This window comes from Prorops nasuta, unplaced genomic scaffold (genome assembly GCF_024137725.1).
Source record: "Prorops nasuta isolate Cenicafe-Biocafe unplaced genomic scaffold, Cenicafe_Pnas_1.2 PNAS00095, whole genome shotgun sequence".
Lineage (NCBI taxonomy): Eukaryota > Metazoa > Arthropoda > Insecta > Hymenoptera > Bethylidae > Prorops > Prorops nasuta.
This window is the reverse complement of record NW_027116892.1, coordinates 152,198-173,814: the sequence shown is the minus strand read 5'-3', so window position 1 is coordinate 173,814 and position 21,617 is coordinate 152,198. Positions and strand designations below refer to the sequence as shown.

The 21,617-nt window shown below is 40.4% G+C and overlaps 1 protein-coding gene across 3 annotated transcripts in view; it reads right to left on the bottom strand.

The window, feature by feature from the left end:
* Positions 1–5,083: 5,083 nt before the first annotated feature.
* Positions 5,084–21,617, bottom strand: part of LOC136784893 (very long chain fatty acid elongase AAEL008004-like) — a 32,822-nt gene continuing 16,288 nt past the window's right edge. Inside the window, exons 2-7 of one of the 3 annotated variants that reach the window (XM_066745821.1) lie at positions 20,263–20,403; positions 14,644–14,834; positions 13,952–14,032; positions 10,952–11,008; positions 10,680–10,785; positions 5,084–10,543 (exon numbers count right to left, since the gene is read on the bottom strand). In XM_066745821.1, the coding sequence (XP_066601918.1) occupies positions 10,029–10,543; positions 10,680–10,785; positions 10,952–11,008; positions 13,952–14,032; positions 14,644–14,834; positions 20,263–20,320 (1,008 nt within the window). In that variant the 5' untranslated portion in view covers positions 20,321–20,403 and the 3' untranslated portion in view covers positions 5,084–10,028. Of the gene's footprint in view, positions 10,544–10,679; positions 10,786–10,951; positions 11,009–12,421; positions 12,506–13,951; positions 14,033–14,643; positions 14,835–20,262; positions 20,404–21,617 lie in introns of all 3 variants that reach the window. The other 2 variants (XM_066745820.1, XM_066745822.1) reach the window with 2 other exon arrangements.

Genomic DNA, 21,617 nt, shown 5'->3' with positions numbered 1-21,617 from the left:
CCACCCAAACACCCTAACACCCTAACACCCTAACACCCTAACACCCTAACACCCTAACACCCTAACACCCTAACACCCTAACACCCTAACACCCTAACACCCTAACACCCTAACACCCTAACACCCTAACACCCTAACACCCTAACACCCTAACACCCTAACACCCTAACACCCTAACACCCTAACACCCTAACACCCTAACACCCTAACACCCTAACACCCTAACACCCTAACACCCTAACACCCTAACACCCTAACACCCTAACACCCTAACACCCTAACACCCTAACACCCTAACACCCTAACACCCTAACACCCTAACACCCTAACACCCTAACACCCTAACACCCTAACACCCTAACACCCTAACACCCTAACACCCTAACACCCTAACACCCTAACACCCTAACACCCTAACACCCTAACACCCTAACACCCTAACACCCTAACACCCTAACACCCTAACACCCTAACACCCTAACACCCTAACACCCTAACACCCTAACACCCTAACACCCTAACACCCTAACACCCTAACACCCTAACACCCTAACACCCTAACACCCTAACACCCTAACACCCTAACACCCTAACACCCTAACACCCTAACACCCTAACACCCTAACACCCTAACACCCTAACACCCTAACACCCTAACACCCTAACACCCTAACACCCTAACACCCTAACACCCTAACACCCTAACACCCTAACACCCTAACACCCTAACACCCTAACACCCTAACACCCTAACACCCTAACACCCTAACACCCTAACACCCTAACACCCTAACACCCTAACACCCTAACACCCTAACACCCTAACACCCTAACACCCTAACACCCTAACACCCTAACACCCTAACACCCTAACACCCTAACACCCTAACACCCTAACACCCTAACACCCTAACACCCTAACACCCTAACACCCTAACACCCTAACACCCTAACACCCTAACACCCTAACACCCTAACACCCTAACACCCTAACACCCTAACACCCTAACACCCTAACACCCTAACACCCTAACACCCTAACACCCTAACACCCTAACACCCTAACACCCTAACACCCTAACACCCTAACACCCTAACACCCTAACACCCTAACACCCTAACACCCTAACACCCTAACACCCTAACACCCTAACACCCTAACACCCTAACACCCTAACACCCTAACACCCTAACACCCTAACACCCTAACACCCTAACACCCTAACACCCTAACACCCTAACACCCTAACACCCTAACACCCTAACACCCTAACACCCTAACACCCTAACACCCTAACACCCTAACACCCTAACACCCTAACACCCTAACACCCTAACACCCTAACACCCTAACACCCTAACACCCGTTAGGTGGTTAGGTAGTTAGGGTGTTAGGTCTCAGTCGCTTAAAATTAACCTATATAAACCTAACCGGTTAGGTAGATATGTTAAAATAGCTTATAACACTGATAAACCTAACCGGTTAGGTAGTTAGGTCAAAGTAGCTAATAACAGTGTTAAACCTTACCGATTAAGCCTATTCAAGTGATTTAAACCGCCGAAGGCAGCCTATTCCATAGAAATCTTCGGTTAGGTCAATCTAACCGGTTAGGCCTAGATAAGTGTTTTAAGCCGCCGAAGGCGGCCTATTGCTTAAGAATCTACGGTTAGGCCTAGGGAAGTGTTTTAAGCCGCCGAAGGCGGCCTATTCCATTAAAATTGATAGATTAAGCCTAGGGAAGTGTTTTAAGCCGCCAAAGGCGGCCTATTCCATAGGAATCTTCGGTTAGGTCGATCTAACCGGTTAGGCCTAGGGAAGTGTTTTAAGCCGCCGAAGGCGGCCTATTCCATAGGAATCTTCGGTTAGGTCGATCTAACCGGTTAGGCCTAGGGAAGTGTTTTAAGCCGCCGAAGGCGGCCTACTCCATTAAAAATTGATAGATTAAGCCTAGGGAAGTGTTTTAAGCCGCCAAAGGCGGCCTATTCCATAGGAATCTTCGGTTAGGTCGATCTAACCGGTTAGGCCTAGGGAAGTGTTTTAAGCCGCCGAAGGCGGCCTATTCCATAGGAATCTTCGGTTAGTCGATCTAACCGGTTAGGCCTAGGGAAGTGTTTTAAGCCGCCGAAGGCGGCCTACTCCATTAAAAATTGATAGATTAAGCCTAGGGAAGTGTTTTAAGCCGCCGAAGGCGGCCTATTCCATTAAAATCCTTTAATTAAGCCCAGTCAAGTGTTTTATGCCGCCAAAGGCGGCCCATTGCATGCCAAACCCCCCCTCCAAGAAATTGAATTTAATCAAAATTTCCCTAGATCTAACCAGTTAGGTCACCTAACCATAGATTTCCATGGAATAGGCCGCCTACGGCGGCTTAAGACACTTGCCTAAGCTTAACCATCAATTCCCATAGAATAGGCCGCCTACGGCGGCTTAAAACACTTGCCTAGGCTTAACCATCGATTCCCATGGAATAGGCCGCCTTCGGCGGCTTAAAACACTTGCCTTGGCCTATCCAGTTAGGTCGACCTAACCATGAAATTCCAAGGAATAGGCCGCCTTCGGCGGCTTAAAACACTTACCAAAGCCTAACCATCGATTCCCATGGAATAGGCCGCCTTCGGCGGCTTAAAATCCTTGCCTTGGCCTATCCAGTTAGGTCGACCTAACCATGAAATTCCAAGGAATAGGCCGCCTTCGGCGGCTTAAAACACTTACCAAAGCCTAACCATAGATTCCCATGGAATAGGCCGCCTTCGGCGGCTTAAAACACTTGCCTTGGCCTATCCAGTTAGGTCGACCTAACCATGAAATTCCAAGGAATAGGCCGCCTTCGGCGGCTTAAAACACTTACCAAAGCCTAACCATAGATTCCCATGGAATAGGCCGCCTTCGGCGGCTTAAAACACTTGCCTTGGCCTATCCAGTTAGGTCGACCTAACCATGAAATTCCAAGGAATAGGCCGCCTTCGGCGGCTTAAAACACTTACCAAAGCCTAACCATAGATTCCCATGGAATAGGCCGCCTTCGGCGGCTTAAAACACTTGCCTTGGCCTAACCGGTTAGGTCTACCCAACCTAGAATTTCCAAGGAATAGGCCGCCTTCGGCGGCTTAAAATCCTTGACTTGGCCTAACCGGTTAGGTCGACCTAACCTAGAATTTCCATGGAATAGGCCGCCTTCGGCGGCTTAAAACACTTGCCTTAGCCTAACCGGTTAGGTCCACCTAACCATAGATTTCCAAGGAATAGGCCGCCTTCGGCGGCTTAAAATCCTTGGCTTGGTCTAACCGGTTAGGTCTAGTTAGGGGCGTTAGGTGACCTAGCCGGTTAGGGTGTATCGCGCACCCGAAACATGATCAGAACCGTCGGTTAGGTCAGTTAGGTCATCGCACGCCTTATAGAGGCGAAAAACGAGTCCACCTAACCTTCGCCTAACCAGCAACCTAACCTCAACCTAACCAGCATCCTAACCTCATCCTAACCAGTTACCTAACCGGTTAGGTTACATTTCAGAATAAAAATCTTTTTTTTTTTATTATAAAAAAAAAATTTAATAATACAAATTGAGTTTATCAAGAGCCTAGGGAATTTATTAAAATCCAAGCAACTTCCTTCCTAAGAAATTTCCAAAGAAGGAAAAAGTCCCTAAGTACGATCGGGAACTTAAATCCAATCTGGACAATTTCCCTGAAGTTGTCCCCAGCCACAAAAAGGAGCAAAGGTAGAGAAGTAGTTTAAGAAAAAGGAAATCGCCTGCAGCCTCCTTCTCCACAATCTCTAATGACTCCAAACCACCCCTAGGATGTGTTAACTCTCTCGAAAGCCCTGGAGAACGTCCGAAAGAGCCCTAGGAAGCAGTGTGGAAAAAAAAAAGTAGAGGGTTGATTTCCTCCTGGGAAGCTCCTGTAGAAATCTCCCTTCAGAAGGAGTAGAGTACCACAGAGGGTAAGAACCCTCTTGGACGACGGTGGATGACTGGGTGATACCGAAAGCATCGAAAAGTTCGCCGGTGGTGATGCTGCCGGTGATGCGTCACAAAAAGTTACCGGTGGTAGCGAAAGGCACAAAAGATAAGCGAGCGTTGCTGGTCAAGCGTGGTTAGACTGCGATGGGTCCTTAACCCATCTATATAATTACGCGACACTAAACTTGCCAGCAAGAGCGCTGCCGAAAGCACTGGCCACCTAGCAGCTAATCGCGCAAGTAGTAACGCGACGTGCCAATAGACACGCAAGCGCACCGCAGCGAAAGAGAGGGCGCGTTCCGTTATTTACTGTGAGTACTAATAACTTATAGTCACATTAAATATAGCTTTTCAATACTCACAGTCGGAACAGAATCAAAGTGAGCAGACTAAACGCTGGCGGTCTATCTGTCGACTCTACGTGCAAGAGAGATAAGGAAACCAAGCAGAGGACAATTTATTTTTCTGCTTTCCCTGATCTGGAACCCATTTTATTGTTCAAAAATTATTTAATCCAAATTATATACCAAAACTCGAGCTTTCCGTTTCAAGCTACTAATGGGCCCTAAAACGCGATTCCTAAATGCTTCAAGGGGCGCCATATATGCCTGTCATTGTACCAACAGCAGTCCACAATTTACTTGTCGTCGAGGCGTCTCTCAATAGAAATGTTTGCTCGTGACTGTTTTATCCATTTTTTCCTTACCTACTTGCAAAATGTTTAGTCCCAAGTACTATAAATTATTTCATTTGTTATCCCACAGAACTATATTACTTTTTTTTAATCATTTTTTATATATAGACAACCTGTGGTGTCCCCACTACCTTATACGGTAGTTAGCGGCTCATTCTTTGCTCGCATGTAATTATTGGGTACCGCGCACTACAATCAATTTCATCCCAGGTACAGCTATGTAGATCTTTAATAATTTTTTTGTCTCGAAACTTTTGGCCGTAAGGGTTTAATCAAGGCAAAGGATTATCTCTAGCATATTTTGGTCATATCGGCTAATGATCTTTATTCGAAAACTACAAAATGTATTACTACTAAAGTAAATAATTAGGTTCAAGTTACACAGCGAAACAATCGTACATAAAATGGAAAAATAAAGATAGCGGAGTAAATTAATACTCGTTTATTCTCTAATATCTCACTTTCTCATACTTTCATCCATTGTATTGTTAATAGGCTAATGATGTTCAGATGAATTAGTAAACAGCTTTTTATTTTTTCGAAAAAATACATCATGTGGCACGTGTTAACCAATTTTAGATTAAATTTACCTATAGAGAAAACAAGATGATATTATAAAATTACGTTGTTGCTGTGTTTTTTTTTTTTTTTTTTTTTTTTGTTAGATGTACTTTCCTTTCGATGTAAAACATGAAAACACGTCGTCGAACCATGCTTAATTCGATTTGGCAGCGTACAGATCTTATCGGGTCCTTTTGGACAAAACCGAGGGACTTGCAACAAAACAACCTCAAGTTCCCCTGGCCAATTCAAAAAGACTTTTTCATACATACACGCACAGAGGCACACACGCAAATTCTCCGTCACACTCTTGTCCTTTTCTCTCACTACCACTCTCCCCCCTCTATCCTCTTCATCCTTTATTTCTCTACGTATACATTTAATTATGTCTTAATGTAACGTTACAGCCTAATTGTATCAACATTACCGCAACCTGCGTTAAAGAAGACTATTCGGTGACATTTGTAAGGAAGAGACGACTAATGAATCATTGTCCTTATACAAAAAGGAAACAAATATTTAACTTTTAGATCCAAACTCTTGGAGGGCCTACAGCTTCTTATAAACTTATGTACATAGCCGCAACTATAAAATATTCCTCCCCATTATGCACTCTTTTTACAAATATTTCAATATCTCTGTACTCGCGGTATGATCAACTTACCATCTCTCATACAGAGCTATGGAAATTAATATTGGGCAATGATATTGTACAATTCGAGCTTGTTTCTTATAACTTTGAGTATGCGATGTGTGGCACCGTAGTTGTTATGCCGTGATTTTTACGATAGTAAAAAACTAAAACCTACTTATGTACAAGATAACGCGAACGAAGCGCGTGTGAATCTATCACGTTGATCCGCCGTTAAAGCGAGCGCAGCACCGTTCTACATGGGCATGGAATTGTCCGATCCACCACACGATCTTAAAGATTTCCATCACCATGCATCGACCAAAGAATTCATAAAATCGACACGCGTGTCTTTCACACCTCACAGCAACGATCCTTTGTACCCCGAACCGATACACAAATTTCACATAATTACTGAATTTCTCCTAATCCTAGCTCGCACAAAATTTTGCAATCTTTCAAACTCAAACATCTCAATCGGATATTATTTTCTTTTAAAATACTTTTACAAGACGAATCAATCATATTTCTTGAAATGGATCGAGCGAAGCCAATACCGAGGCGAGTCGTTGATTCCGCCAATGAAGTTCGAAAAATAGTGAGCAGAAACAGAGAAGAAGCTAGTTTCGTTGAGAGAAAAAAGAATGCCCGATGTGCTGAGTTCCATAGCCATGCAAAGGATCACAGAAGCTACAAAAAAAATTAACTATTGGCCAATCTTTAAAATTCTCAGAATTGAATATAAGTTTTGAGCAAGAAGGCACAACCTGTCCGCGTCGGCGATTGGCGAATTTTTCTATTTGCCTGGGGACCGGTTCCCCTACCCCCGTAGATTTCATTTCATTATTCGTCGCGTCATTCTTGCCTTTGACCATCAATGTTATTTGTATGTAATGTGCAGCATATATATATACACTATACAATACACACACGCGAGCGCGCGCGCATTACTTCTTGCGATACAAATGAGACAAAGAAATTTCCGCGCGCTTCGTTCGTTAAGCGCGTTCTCGCAAATAATACGAGCGATTCGCTCGCCGCTGCTTTTTTTTGTTTTCGTTACCCCTACGCATGATACTATTGTATATGTACAATCTATCGAATACACGTACACGCGCGCACGCACACTCGCACGAGATTATCTTCTCCAATTACGCGCGCGATTGCGCTGTGGCGCTCATACAAAAACACTCTCTCATAGCCGCAAACATACGCAAGTGCGTTTAGCGCTAATATACGTGCTTCAATTGGCATTCGAAATCATTATTGGTCATCGACCCACTCTTCGCTACTTTTGCGCTCGCTATAAAGCCCTCCCCAATGCCACGGGGATGATTATTTATGTTGCTCCTCTTTTCCCCCATTTCCTTCTTTTTTCTATTTTTTTTTTTTTTTTCTTTCCCCCCTTTACTATGCAAAACATACAAATGAAAATGTGCGTCGCAGATTTATTCCATACAAATTAATATGTGCTTAACAAAAAAATCAATTGTATAATCTCCCGCGTTTTAATGTTTGATTACACACTCAGTTTCAGAATCATTGATCTAAATTAAGAAAAATTTTGCAATCAGTAAATAGCTTCGACTATAAAAATTTAACAAACTTATTGTTATGATGAATAAAGTTATTGCAATGAACAATATTTACTGGTAGCTAAATTTTTCTTACAGTATGCTCTCGTCGATACAATTGTTTGCTACAAGTTCTCTCCGACGTAACGAGAATGATTATTTCTCTGTCTGATTGTATTTCTCTCGTTTCCTTCTCTCTTTTTCTTCTCACTACAAGACGCACAAATAGACAGATTTCAATTTTAGCCCCAAAACTATGCAATCAAAGCAATGATAAAACCTCCCTCACTTCAAACCGCTCAATTAAATTTAATTTCGCAATCATCAAGGCTCTAAAAAAACATATGATTTTTCTGTGGAGATTCATGAGAATTTCTACCACAGGACTATTTTAATTATAAATACGATAAACATTCTTCCTTGCATTTTTCTTGTATACGATTTTAATCCACTTCGATAACGAATGAAAAGAAAGATGTGCATATATATGTAGACTTAACGATCCACTCTCGAATCCATAAACTTTGTCAATATTTTGTTACAACTCCTGCTTGTTGAATTGCGCACACACACGCATACATACATACACTCGCATATATATATTTTATATTATTATTACACGCGTGATCTTCCATTACATCCAGATTTGGTAAAACCAAAGACTTTTAGAAATAATCGAGATTCGTCGTGGAGAAATTCAAGCCATTATCAGTTTAATTATTCACATGGGATAAAAACTCTGAGCGTTCTGCAAGTTTTAACAGTTGCGACTCGGTAGGTCGAGAAATAGACGTTTGGCGGGAAAACTAGCCAAGTTTACATAATTGTGCCGTTTGTCCTCCCCAGGTTGTTCTCCCCGTCGCGCGCGCGGATTCTCTAACGTTGGCCAAAATGCAGAAATTGATTCTTGAATTATGCAAGAATAACACATATACACACACACGAGGGGGTCATTGTTGCGTAATTTTCGCCGGGATTCCAGCAGGTTATTGCTCTTATGTAATTGCCTGTTTTTATATAACCGTCCAATCACACGTGGGCGCGAGCGATATGCGATCTTTTTGCACAAATCAACGACATGGTCGTCGTCGAAGAGGTTGCAAGAAGGATCCAGCGAATTTCGAGAAAATTCATCGTGCATCGTGAAAAGAAATTGTCGAGAACAGTCGTATAAAATGTGAACAATGAGACGCGCGAGGGAAATTTTTCGGCCACGCAGGGCGGGGCGTAGTTCTCCGTACGAAGTGAAAAAAGTGATTTTCAAAGTCAATGTAGAGCAAGGTCCTCGGTTAGCGTGACCAATGACAAATTTTTTGTCGCTCGAGAATGTTTTGCTACTCTTCACCTAACCCCACACGCGCTTTTTTTTTTTTTTTCGTACAGTTTGGAAACTCGCTTTTCATCGCGCTCTCTCATTCGAATTTTCAACGTTACACACTCACAGTCGACCGTTTTCTATTCTCTTGTTGGAATTTTGTTGCTCGACGAAGAGCAAATTTTGGCGCGCGCCTTATTCTTCCGTTATCGTAGAGTGTATAATTTTTAGTAGCTTTTTCGTGGCTGATTTCGCTGATGATTTAACACGCACTTCCGGTTTGGGCTGGAAGATCCTTGGGTGCCAGCGAATTTTCCTTTTTTCGTGGCACGTCGGCGCAGGGACCAGCGGGCGAGTTAGAGTCCTGGGAGGTATTCGATTGCGCGTAGCCACACGCTACGCGCGTTTATTACACTTACACGCTTCCTATATACCGTACGTGTTATTGTTAAACTATACGTGGAACCGTCGTCGAGGTAGTTTTGTACTCTGCTAGATGGATGCCTAAGCCTTGAGGAACTTTCTGGGATCGGTGTGACCTTGACCTTAATTGAGCAAAGACTCCGCAAAGAGATTCGTGGATCACTCGAGTAATTTATCCAGAAGGAATCCTTCATTGGAATTTTCGCAAGTGAAATTTATCATTGTTCTTAATTTACTTGGGAGATAAGAAAATTGGGGGGTGAAAACGTATTTCAATATGGTGCAGTACATTTCAACCTAAGAGTGGTTAAACTGGAGTAAAGAGCGAGCAATGATTCTGGGGGAAGGAATGTTACGAAGGACATTAAAAATATAGTTTAAAAGTCATATAGAATTTCAAAGAAACGAATTTAAGCTTTAACGAGGATCTCAATTACGAGTGATGTCAGCGGAGGGTAGATTTTCAAGAGGGCTCCTCTCAAGGTTGCATATGTATATATATATACGTATACAGACGAGGAAGGATTAGAGAAGCTTGCAAAATGTGGGAGGAAAGAACTCGACTCGTGTCTTCATGTTCCAAAAAGTTGACGTCAGTATTACTCTTGGATTTCCACGAATAAATAAGACTAATTGGGGGAAGCCGGACGGGGTTCGTAGAGGGGTCTTCTTTTTGCAAGGACTCCCCAACAAAAAGGAATATATATATAAGGATTCAGTGTAATCGAGTGTCCAGCACAATGAATCGAGGAGTGACAATGATGGTTTTGGGATGTATAAGGACAAGTCCCACGTTTCAGCATTGTCACAACAAGGTCTCGACGAGGATAAGCAGCAACCTCAACGGCGTTTCCGTCGCACCGACAAGTCACTCGATCGTCGCATAGGGCTTTCGAAGATTGAGCTCGCTAGCAGCAAGACTCTCGCCCTTGATGTAATAATCCGCGGCGTCCCTTCGCCTTGTGCCATTGACGGTACCATTGACCACCGTTTCAGCTTGGTCATCCTTGGCAGGGGTGCTACCATTGGCCAGGCCATTCTTCATGTCTTTGCTGGTACCGTTCGCCAGGCCGTTCTGAGCCAACCTCCTGATCTTCTTCTGTTGATAATTCTGCTGGTAGAATTCCTTGAAGAGGAAGAAGAACATGACGGCGTGCAGACCGATCCACCAGACGAAGGCCTTCGGGTAATTGCAGTCGATGAAGAGGAGTTGGAAGGCGTGAATCATGATGGCTACGAACTGCAGCATCTGGAAGGCCGTGAGGTATTTCTTCCACCAGAGGTAGGGCTGGAACTTGGGTCCAAGCGCTGCCAAAAGGTAGTAGCTGTACATGACGATGTGGACAAAGGTGTTGAGAAGCCCGAAGAATGTAGAGTGACCACCTGTGGGGTAGTACAAACGATATTTAGTTTCTTTAATGTATAGTTTCTTTATTATGACACATGCATGTGTATAGTAGAATATCTCCAAAAGGAACAATTTCAAGGTTAATCGATATATAAGAGAGAATAATTTTACCAGGGGTGAATTTTACGCCGAACCACACAGACATGGGCATGCAACCATGATGTATCACGTGAAGAGTCGACACGTGATTATTCTTCTTCCTTAGGACGAAGAAGATCTGCAAATTAGAATGACTCGTTAAAAAAGTCCTTTGAATCACACCGTTCAAGGTCAAACTCTTAGTACCCTACGAGGTTGTAACGCGCGAGTGCTTCGCACGATCCTCGTCTGGCGCTAGATTTGCCCATTTAGCACGGTCGTATCTTATTCAAACATTAACTCACCGTGTCCATGAACTCGGTAAACTTGGAGAAGTAATACCACCAAGAGGCGTGGACCATCTGTGCGATATTGCCAAAAGTTCAATTAGAATTTCCAGCTAATTTTCGATTGAAAAATTTCCCAAAGTCCCAAGATCTCGTCTCGATACTGATCGTTGTACCGCGTATATATATTTAAATAAATATATATATATATGTATAGTTTGGGTTTTAATTAAATTCTTCTCTCGAATGTTACTTCGATTAACGTTGATGTCGTGAGTTTTCTAGGAAAAGTTCCTACGTGGAAGCAGCATCGATATAAGTATAGTCTCGTGCACACGCGTAAATATCCGAAGCAAAGCTTGCAATTCCACAGTATTTATTTAGCAAGAATTATTTATTTCGGTGACTGCCGATCTTGGAGACTTTGTCAAATAATTCATTAACAACTACTTGTTTTCTATCGAATTTAGGTGTCGACTTGGTGTCATTACTGTGAGAGAGTAACTGTCAGCAGATTTGTAGGTGCGTCTGTGTGAGTGCGATAGTGGAATTTTCTAGATATATATATACAAATATACGTTTATATTTAACGCAACTGTTTTACTATTAAATGAATCGGAGTAAAAGCATGAAAGTTTCGACTGAATTGCATTATACTTTTGTACGTGTAAATATAGCTGTATATTTAGATATATATGTATAGGTGAATTTATGTGAGACAGAGGCTATGCTACGTGTTATTATTTCGAGATATTTCTTGTTTCCTGCCGTGTGTTAAGTGATGTTAATTGCATTAGGCTAGTATCTAACTACTTTTCAGCCATATTATGGTATTCTACCGAGTGTTTCCAGAAACCCGTTTAATTCTAGTACTGGATGTACGAAGCGGGAGTGCGAGAGAAGGCGAAGAGTCTTGAAAGAGAGAGAGAGTGGGATAGGGGAGAAAATTGGAAAGGCAAACAAACTAATTAAAACAATAAAATTTAATTGAAAGAAAATAATGTGCTGCTCGATCCTTAAGATCTCTGAACGCTGTAGATAATAATCAAGGAATTGTGTGTTAAGCACTCTCAATTAACTTAAATATAAAAATTGAAATGTCATATAGTAAATGTACTTGACAATTATTTTAAAAAATATGTAACATTCGTTTAGATTATTCTATAAATTTATTACTATCCAGGCAAAACTATGCGTATACTTGACATTTGACTGAAATAACTTTAGCTCAGAGTATATTCTGAAATGGTCTTATACCATGAGACATTTCAGAACGATTTATAGTAAGAAACGAAGAAAGGGTAGGAATCGAGGGTAATTACTGAAAGGCGCAATGTGCTGGAAGGTCTTCGAGTACACAATGCAGAATGCATTACATTCGAGGTAGAGAGAAGAGGTAGCGAGAGGGGATAAAATTCAAAAACTAGTATATATGTATATCTGGGATCCAGTGTTAATTTAGTGTGTGTTAATGGGGAAAAGACCCACCCTTAGTACTTGGGGTCGATCGCTGTAGTCTACGGGCTGGCACCTTAGAGAATAGTCGCCGGTCAGCCATCCGGACATTCCTATCTGCAACCACAACCGCCCAGAGGCCATTCGCCAATCAGTGGAAAAGGTCGAGATAAATTTAGATTTTCGTGCCAATCGATTGCATGAAATTCTATGCAGACTCTATTAATTCCAATTATTCTAGTTTATACCTTTTCTATTTACTAATAGCATTTATTTTATGACATGCCAAAATTACATCGTACGCGAATACAGTTGCAAGGGGAAAAGTTTGTTAATTCGAAAGATATACAAGACGCAAGATAGAATGGCACTTTTTGGCTAGAAAGCATAAGTCGTACATTGATGAGGTAGGTAGCTCTGAAGAAGCACGAAGATGCAGCATCCGTTCCAGGTTGATCACTCCGATCCCTTGTAAAATGTTAGTAAGATACGTATACAGAAACATTACGCTTACGCAGGTCGAGGCACTCCTCATGTTCCAGAGCAAGAATGCGTCTAAAACTTCATTTATCTACGTAACTCGAAAACATTATGTATATATACATATATCAATTTGTTCTCTATAAGAATTTCAATCGTTGCAAACTCGAACCAGATGGAAAAGATTCGGTGAGAAGAAAAAATTTGGAAAATTTCATAGAGTTAATGATCGAGATGTTATTCTCGTTACGCATTTATCTCTGTCTCTCTGTTCTGGAGCATGTCAAGTGCTTCGCCACTGTTGTTTTTTTTTTTATTATTGTTCACACTACAGATAAATTGATAGATATAGATATATATATATATATATATATATATGGAAAGAGCGATAGTAAACCCATATTTGTTTTTCTTTATTCCAACACAGTCTTTTATCCCTGACGGGTGACAATTTTTGTCTATTATATAATTAAAAAAAAATAGAAGAAAAATAAATGAAATTTTATCTTTCAGCAAATAAAGTGTGCGTGCGTCGAGTGTGATCGAGGATAAAAGCTGTACTGATAATAAAGTGAAATTTAAGTAAAAAGATATAATAAGAGAGATGGAAAGATGTACATATCGAGGAAGCGAGAGAAACGGAGATAAATAGAAGGTATGATTATGCGATACCAGACTCGCACAAGCCATATCATATACATAAAAAGCCAAACTACGCCGCCAAACCGTTTGAAAGGATCAATCCTCAAAATCCCCTGACGTTACTCTATATACCATAAAGAACGCAAGATCCGCCAAGTTTTTATGCGTTTGATGCAGTTTACAGCTTCGAGTCCCCACCGATCAAGGTGATGATGCAGTTTCTGTCCCGAAAAATGTTCTCTCGTTTTTTTTCATACTGTATACACACCATGGTATATGTACATATACACATAGTTACGATACATAATGGTCATGATGGAAAAAAGAAAAAAAGGGGGGGGGGGGTGTTATATGAGAAAATCAGTATTGTAGTCCTCGGTGGTGTAGTTCTGTCTTGGTCTGGAAAGTCCACCTGTGAATTCGTACAATAAAAATACTCACCCTGATGGCGGTAGCACTGTTCGAATAATCCACTGGTTGGCAGCGAAAATTATAGTGGCCCCACCAGCCGCCCATCAAACACTGCATTTCCAAAATATCGTTTATTCGCTCTTAAAAACTTATTGGTCTCAAAGCTCGAAAAGAGCCTTTGTCCAATATCTTCACCGATTTTGATTTTCAAATTAACATAGATTTGGAGAGCCCCGCTCGATATTCTTTTGATTAAATTGTTTGTGATATTGACACAAAGGCTTTCGAACCTTGAACTTTGTTATTTTTTATACATCTAAGAGAAGGACAAGATTACAATAGAAACTCTTAAAACAGATTCGTTAATGACATTGTTGATCGACATGCACTGCAGAAATTGGACGAATGGCGTAAGAGAGAATGTAAGCATAAATATGGAGAAAGAGCAGAAGGGTGGGAAAAATCTCACAATTTAGGCTGGGAGAGAGAGAGAGAGAGAGCTATACGAGTAGAAAGGAATGACGCTTATTGCTGCAAAAGATAGACTCATAGAAGCTTTAATTATATACTGAAAAGAAACTTATTTAATTTCGGTTTTTGTTTCATTTAAATTAATATGATATTCAATCGTTCATATATAGCAATCGTTAAGAATTTCTTGGCATTTCTCGTCTCGTGCGAGATAACGATTTATTTCGCATGCCTCGTGGTGGATTATTTACCTCGTAGAATAGCCATGCTGAGAAGATGACTTGGAAGAGATTATAGGCTATCAGAACATTTTGTAGCTGGAATGGTTTTCGATTTTCCATCAGTTTAGGGCCCAAGACTTTCACGATATAGACATAGCCCAAGCAGATGAATAACGTTGGGAATGGCGATTTCATCAATAACCAGTTGGTCGTTCTCGTATCTGCAAAAATAGGTATCATTTAGATATGCTATCAATTAACCCTTTTTCTCTAAATTCACTCGCAATAAAACCGACGCGCACGCAGATATAAAATAATAAAAATCTTTTCTCACACCCCACTCATATTCTCTATTTAAATTTTATACAAGATATCACCCTTATTACTATCCCCCAAAAATATGTATATACCTAGACTTCAGCTACCTATGAATATACACATGCACATTGTATATCTGTGTGTGTTCATATATTCACTGTGAGAAAACTGATTTTTCAACGTGTGTCATACTTCAATTTTACGAAATACGTATTTCGAGAAATTAATTGTTATAGTTAGTATTAAAGAGATACAATAGTATATAGGATCTTGAAAGGGGTAATTGAAAGAGTATAATATGCGGGGAAATTAATTCACAAAGTCGCGAATTATGTAAACCATCGTGCGCGGCTGGATACGAATTAGCGCACGGCATAGCCGATTATTAATTTTTGCTTGCCAGGTTTATGTGTTGGACATTGTTGTACGCGCGTCCTTCGAAGGTTCAATCAACCACATCGCATCGCGCCTCTCTGCAAGGATCTCGAGTGTGTGATCCGGGAGGCTTTATTATATCCGACTTGGTCCGCGCGCAGCCGGTTTTCAGAGCAGGTTGGGCTCGCTCGCTCGCTCGCCTGCGGAAATTTATCATTCCATTCCCGCAGGAATGATTCAGATCCTGGTGGAACGACCTCGACTGGGACCTCAAACTTGTTCACATTTTAGTCCCATCGCGGAAATGGATGCTAAGCAGACGCGGTTGAATTCAAAAACACAGGCTCTCTCTAAGCTTCGACAAGAAATACAGAGACGTACAGTTCCTACGGGGTAATATCAAGAAAGAAATAAGGAGATGGTTCCCATACGAGAAAGGAATATTAAAAAAAAAAGTAGCTATACTTTGGTCGTTATAAAAAATATTTCGTGTCTCGAATAAAACTGCGAGCAAATAACAAATATTTGTCTAAACAAACGTTTCGTATATAATCTAGCGGCCGATAAAGCTAGAAAACACTCGTAAACAATATATACAGGTACAATTCTGAAGGAGCTTAATTGTGTACGTATACATATATGCATACGGACCCTATGGCATTGCATTAAACGCGCATACTTTTTGTAATTTCCTACATATATATATATATATATATATATTTATAGAGAGAGAGAGAGAGAGAGAGAGAGAGTATCAATCGTTCGCACAGAGGGAATTGAACGTGAAAACGACGAATTCTCTCTCTCTCTCTCTCTCTCTCTCTCTCTCTGGCGTTGCTTGCACGTGTTTCTCTAAAAAACGACGCGCGTATGCTGCCAGGCGACTTTCTCGGGATCGAATCTGTGTCGGGTGTGATTAAATTTAATTAAAGTGGGAAAATTTTGGTGGAGGGGGACTGCCAGGGGGCTGGCTCTCTTTGCAGAAATATGGTAAGGGGACTCGCGAAAATCAGCGCGCTAAACTTGGAAATCTTGTTTTCCACCCATATACATATATATATTTTGATCGATCCGCTACTTCTATACTCGCAATAAAGCATTATACTTTTCAATTCACCATATTTCTTCCATCCTCTCTTTTTGCATTTTATTTGTTTTTCTTTTCTTCCTCGTCTTCTTCAACGGAGCTCGTATAAGTTACATAACGAGGCACGAAAAGAAAAAGGATCGACGCGTTGTCATTAGCGAGAGCGGACATTGTGACGAAAGCCATGGCTGAGAATATAATCAGCCTCGGTTTTTCTGACCGCAATTAATCGTCGGATTTCGCTCCAACTTCTCTCGAAGCTTCTGTCGTTCCTCAATTTTCTCTCATTTGCCTCTTCTCGTTCAGATCCTAACTGTTCGCGAGTGCGGTTTCTCGCCGCGGCCCGCGCAAAAACAATCTCGGCTACTTGCATATAAATACACCGTAATAACTATATATATATATATATATATATATAATTTAAAAAAAAAGCGTTTTTCGAGCCTTCGCGGCGGTAGGACGAGTTTTTGTTCTTATCGACTCGAATAGATGAGATAATTATAGTGGTTTGATAAGGACTAGCAATCTATCGCAACAACGCGATTCCTGGTATATACTTGTAATTTTCTTTCCACACAAGGACGAATTTACTTCTTCTTGGCCGCGCAGTCGCGAATTTTTCGTCTCCGTCTCATTTACCTTTTTGCACCTTTGCTTCAATTTCGATTAATATCCAGCCAGCAGGCTCACCTTCGGTCATCTTTTCTTTCCCTCTCTCTCTCTCTCTCTCTCTCTCTCTCAATCAGCTATTGAAAAAAGAGCTCCACTTTACGGAACTGCAGCTACATATTCACCAAGGCTGTACTGCGCGCGTTGCTCCTTTTTCTTCCTCCTTTCTTTATATCTTAGTCTCACGAAAGACCATCGCGCGCGCGCGCGTATATGCCTCCTCTCATGCAACCGCACTCTATTTTGCAATGATTTATATATATACATATATTGCCAATCCTATCGTGCACATTCCTTGGAAACAATTTCTTCAAGAATTTACGATATTTCTTTTTTTTTACATATCCTTAACCCAATCGCGCTCGTCTCCACGCATCAATTATTCTTTCGCGTTCCGTACGTCGCTGCAGCAGCAGCTTGGAATATTTCCGAGAGACTGCGATGATTCTTATTTTCTTATGCTCAGGCGCGAGCATGAATAAATAAATAAATATAGTATAATATTGTGTTTTTGCTCGTTATAGTCATTGTTTTAGAGAATTTTCTGATTTTTCCTTATTTGTATCTCCGATGGATACTTGGTGCTAATTGTTGACAACTGGAAGCTGGTAATGCGCGCGCGTGTAAATATTAAAAAATGTCTTCTTTATCAAAGGCGCGATTAAATTTAGAAACAACAAAAATTGTTTTTCTCTTAGAAATCTATATTCTGATTTTCTTATTGCGATCATCTCGAGATTAAACGTCACGTTCCTATAATGTATTAATTAATTGCTAAATTACTAAAAGCTCCAAGTTGACGCGATTTATCAATGCTATTCAAGGAGCAGCTTTTTCTTTTCTGCCAGGGTCGAATAAATGCAATAAGCGTTCGTGCATTTGCGCAATATAGACATTGGATATTCATTAGTTTATCGAATCTCTCCGTTGGTATAGGTATTTTGTACTTTCGTCTATTCATGGAACGTTCAGTGCACTTGAACCGACCGATTAGCCTTGATGATCATCTCTTCAAGGATGAAATTTGTATATCTCGAATTCAATCATTTTTCCCTAAATCAGTATTTAAAATGCCAACAATTATTATATAGTCACGTTTCCAGCTTAAATGTTATAGTCAATTAATAATATTGCACAAATTATTCCAACCAATTGCTATCGTGCGGGGATAGAGAGAGAGAGAGAGAGAGATATTACCAAGTGTTACGCGAAATAGGATAATTATTATTCTTATCTAAAACAGAGCTGATACGTTATTGGAGCAATTATCCACAAACACTGTCCCTGGTATTGATCGATGAAAATTGCTGCATATTTTTTTTTTTAAACTCTAAATAATTAAGTATAATTTTGCATTTTCATAATTCGCCAAACATTTGGGAGACCTGTGTGTGTGTGATAAGATAAAAAAAAATAAACAAAACATTATTCTCTCGTTACATTGATATAAGTATTAATATTTTTTATGTTAACTTTGCCACTCTAGATTTCAATTTATTCACACAGACACACACACACAGATACTGTGAAAAAGAAAATTAATAAAACTATAATCGTAAACTATTACTCCAGCACTAAATATTACATGATCATGTCAATAGGTATGTACAACTGTTATAACCATATTGCAATTGCGATTGTTTGCAATTTCCCAGGACGATTGACGTTTAAGATTTTTTACGTATAATCCGTGTGTGTGTGTGTGTGTGCACCCCCTTTACGCCAAGCGTCAGCAAGATGAATGAATAATGTGGAATAAAAATATGACCACATGTTCGCGTAATATCCACGTAACACAGGAACGTACATGTATACTGTATTTGGGTCGGCCAGACCTCACACACACACACACACACACACACAGGTAGGTGAATTATAAAGCACACCCCGCCGACGCGAGGCGAGATCATTCATAATATTCTTCCTGCACACATATATATACAAGGATTTTACGACATATTTATATTTCATATGCAAATCAGTTTTAATGGAAAAGCTATTTTTATCACTGACATCCAAAGAAATAATTGTGGAAAGAAGCAAAAAGAGCTGCATAGGATTCACGTGTAAGAGTCTTCGAACGAAATTTCTGCACAATTCGACGACAAGCGCGAGTCACTTTGTCAATGTTCAATCACGACTTTTATTCCTCAAAGGCCATAGCTGCAAATATGATTTATTTATCGCATAATGGTATCTCTCGCGCGCGGTCAAATTTGCATTTTCATAATTGCAGTAGCCAGATGGAATTAAGAGAAGAGACCGAGATATATATGTGGCAAATATTTTTTAAACAAGCCTCTATATAATACCGCCTACACTTTACTCCTTCTTGAACCTTGTGCCTCGAATCGTATTTGGTATGGTAAATAGTTGGTGATTGAACGAGTCATGAAAAAAGCTGTCACCCAAGTGCAAACAATTTTTTCACCATCCACGTGAGAAGTGGCTATTGAAAAAATTCGCTCGAGACAAGTTAGTAGCCACGAGTGAATCAAGTAATTAACTGTATTGCGTAATATTAATCGGGTGCAATTTCGTGCTATAGCGAGAAGAGTAGGAGAGTCGAGAACGAGAAGCAGAGAGTGTGAGCGAGCACAAGGAGATACGAAAACTTGGTGGATTTTTTGCAATAAAAGGATTAATCGCCCCGGCTCTTCTGCAAATATATAAACATATTCAATTATAGATATTCTCCCTCTCTTTCAATAATCTCAATACGCTGCTATAAATTCCTGTGCCAAATTTTAAATCACGATATACTTGACAATTTATACTACATTATTTTTATACATGTAATTCCTAACTGGTTCTAATGACTCGAGTGACTCCAGTGTTAGAGAGAGAGAGAGAGAGAGACGAACAATAATAAGCCAAGTGGAAGTAACTATATAGTTGGAAAATCTCGGAAGAAAAAAATTTGTTTGTGACTTTCTAAAGATTTTAATTTTTCTTAAAATGTACACGTCTTACCAATTTTCATCAAAAGGAATACTTTTCTAAAGAGTCATACATCAGGCTTGTAAAAGAAACAAATAGTTTTACATTTCTCAAGTTTTTGGTTTGTTACCGATCGATATCGTATTGGACGAGTTCACGAAATTGAGAAAAATGTTTCTCGAGCAGCAAAGCAGCTGACGCTACGCGATAGGTTTTCATCAGCTGTCAGAAATAATTGTTATCGATGGTTGAATACTCACCGGCATGTTTGTCCAGAATCTCGTGGAACCGGTCCACGTACTGCATTACAATCGACATTTTGCTAAAGGTGCTTCTCCAAGGTCGGATTCACTTAGAAACCGGACCGAAGCCTTCGAGAGAGACGCTTCGGTACTTTCTACCTGAAACAAAGAAATGAGATTTTGGTCAGAAACTGCGCTTATCCCGATTAACATTTTTAAGCAATAGATAATATGTCGTAAATTGTTGGTCAAGCAGCTTCCCAATGGATGCACGCGGCCATCGTCAATATCGCGTTTCCTCAATTTTTATACAATCACCGATGAAACGTGCGACCTTTTCCGTGACATTAATTATCTTGGACGTTTAATCTCTCATCTTTTTTCTCCATTTTTTCTCTCTCGCTCGCTCACTCGCTCCATTATACAGTTTTTTTAACGAGCATGCAGGAATATTGCTCTTTTCCTCGCTAATGAGATTAGAGAAAAATTCTTGGACCGCGCGCGAATGAATGGTCTAGATCACGATTCGATCTCCAAGCGAGAGACAACAATTGGCCCCTTCATGAAAGTTATACATTTGAAAAGATAAAAAAATCGTACACGAGAGAGAGAGAGAGCGCGAGAGATCGTTCACAGTCGAGTTTTATCCTGTGTGTGCTATTTCTGTTTACTTCGCGTGGGACGCGGATAATATTTCCTTTTTAAATATACACACCGATGGATTCCTGAATAATGACACGCGAACGAGGTTTGTGCGTAGGTAATTAAAACATCGCATCGGAATTTTCTCACTTCCTTGCGACACAAAAGTGATTCTACGGATGCAAAATATGAGGGGGGAGGAGGAAACAACTATATATAGTCTCCTGCAATTATTTAATTAAATTATAAACATTTGGGGGCGGGGACACTTGCTTGTCCTATAATTAGAATTGCAACTGGCTATAATTAATAAATATTCTTATCCATCTATCAACACAATTTTTCTGCTCCTTTAATTAAACCTGCACATTTTTATCATAACGCGTTAAAAGAGTGTATACTATATGCATGTCTCGATCTCTTCGGAGCATTAATCGTTTGCTTTCTGTATTAGATATTGCATGTGTCAACCTAGTTGTGCGGGCTAAATTTTTTCTTGATAGCGTTATTACAACATGCCAGAGTTACAGGGCCGTCTTGTAAACGCACGATAAGTATACTGTTACGCATGCTATTGTCCGGTGATAATTAACAATGTCGAGAATAATTATTGCTGAGAAAAAAAATAATAAATAAATAAACGTTTCAAGGCCATTGTGCGCCTGACGATCGGGCACCGACGAAAAGTCCAGTATATACGTATAAGCGTATACGTGTGCATGTTAGGTGTG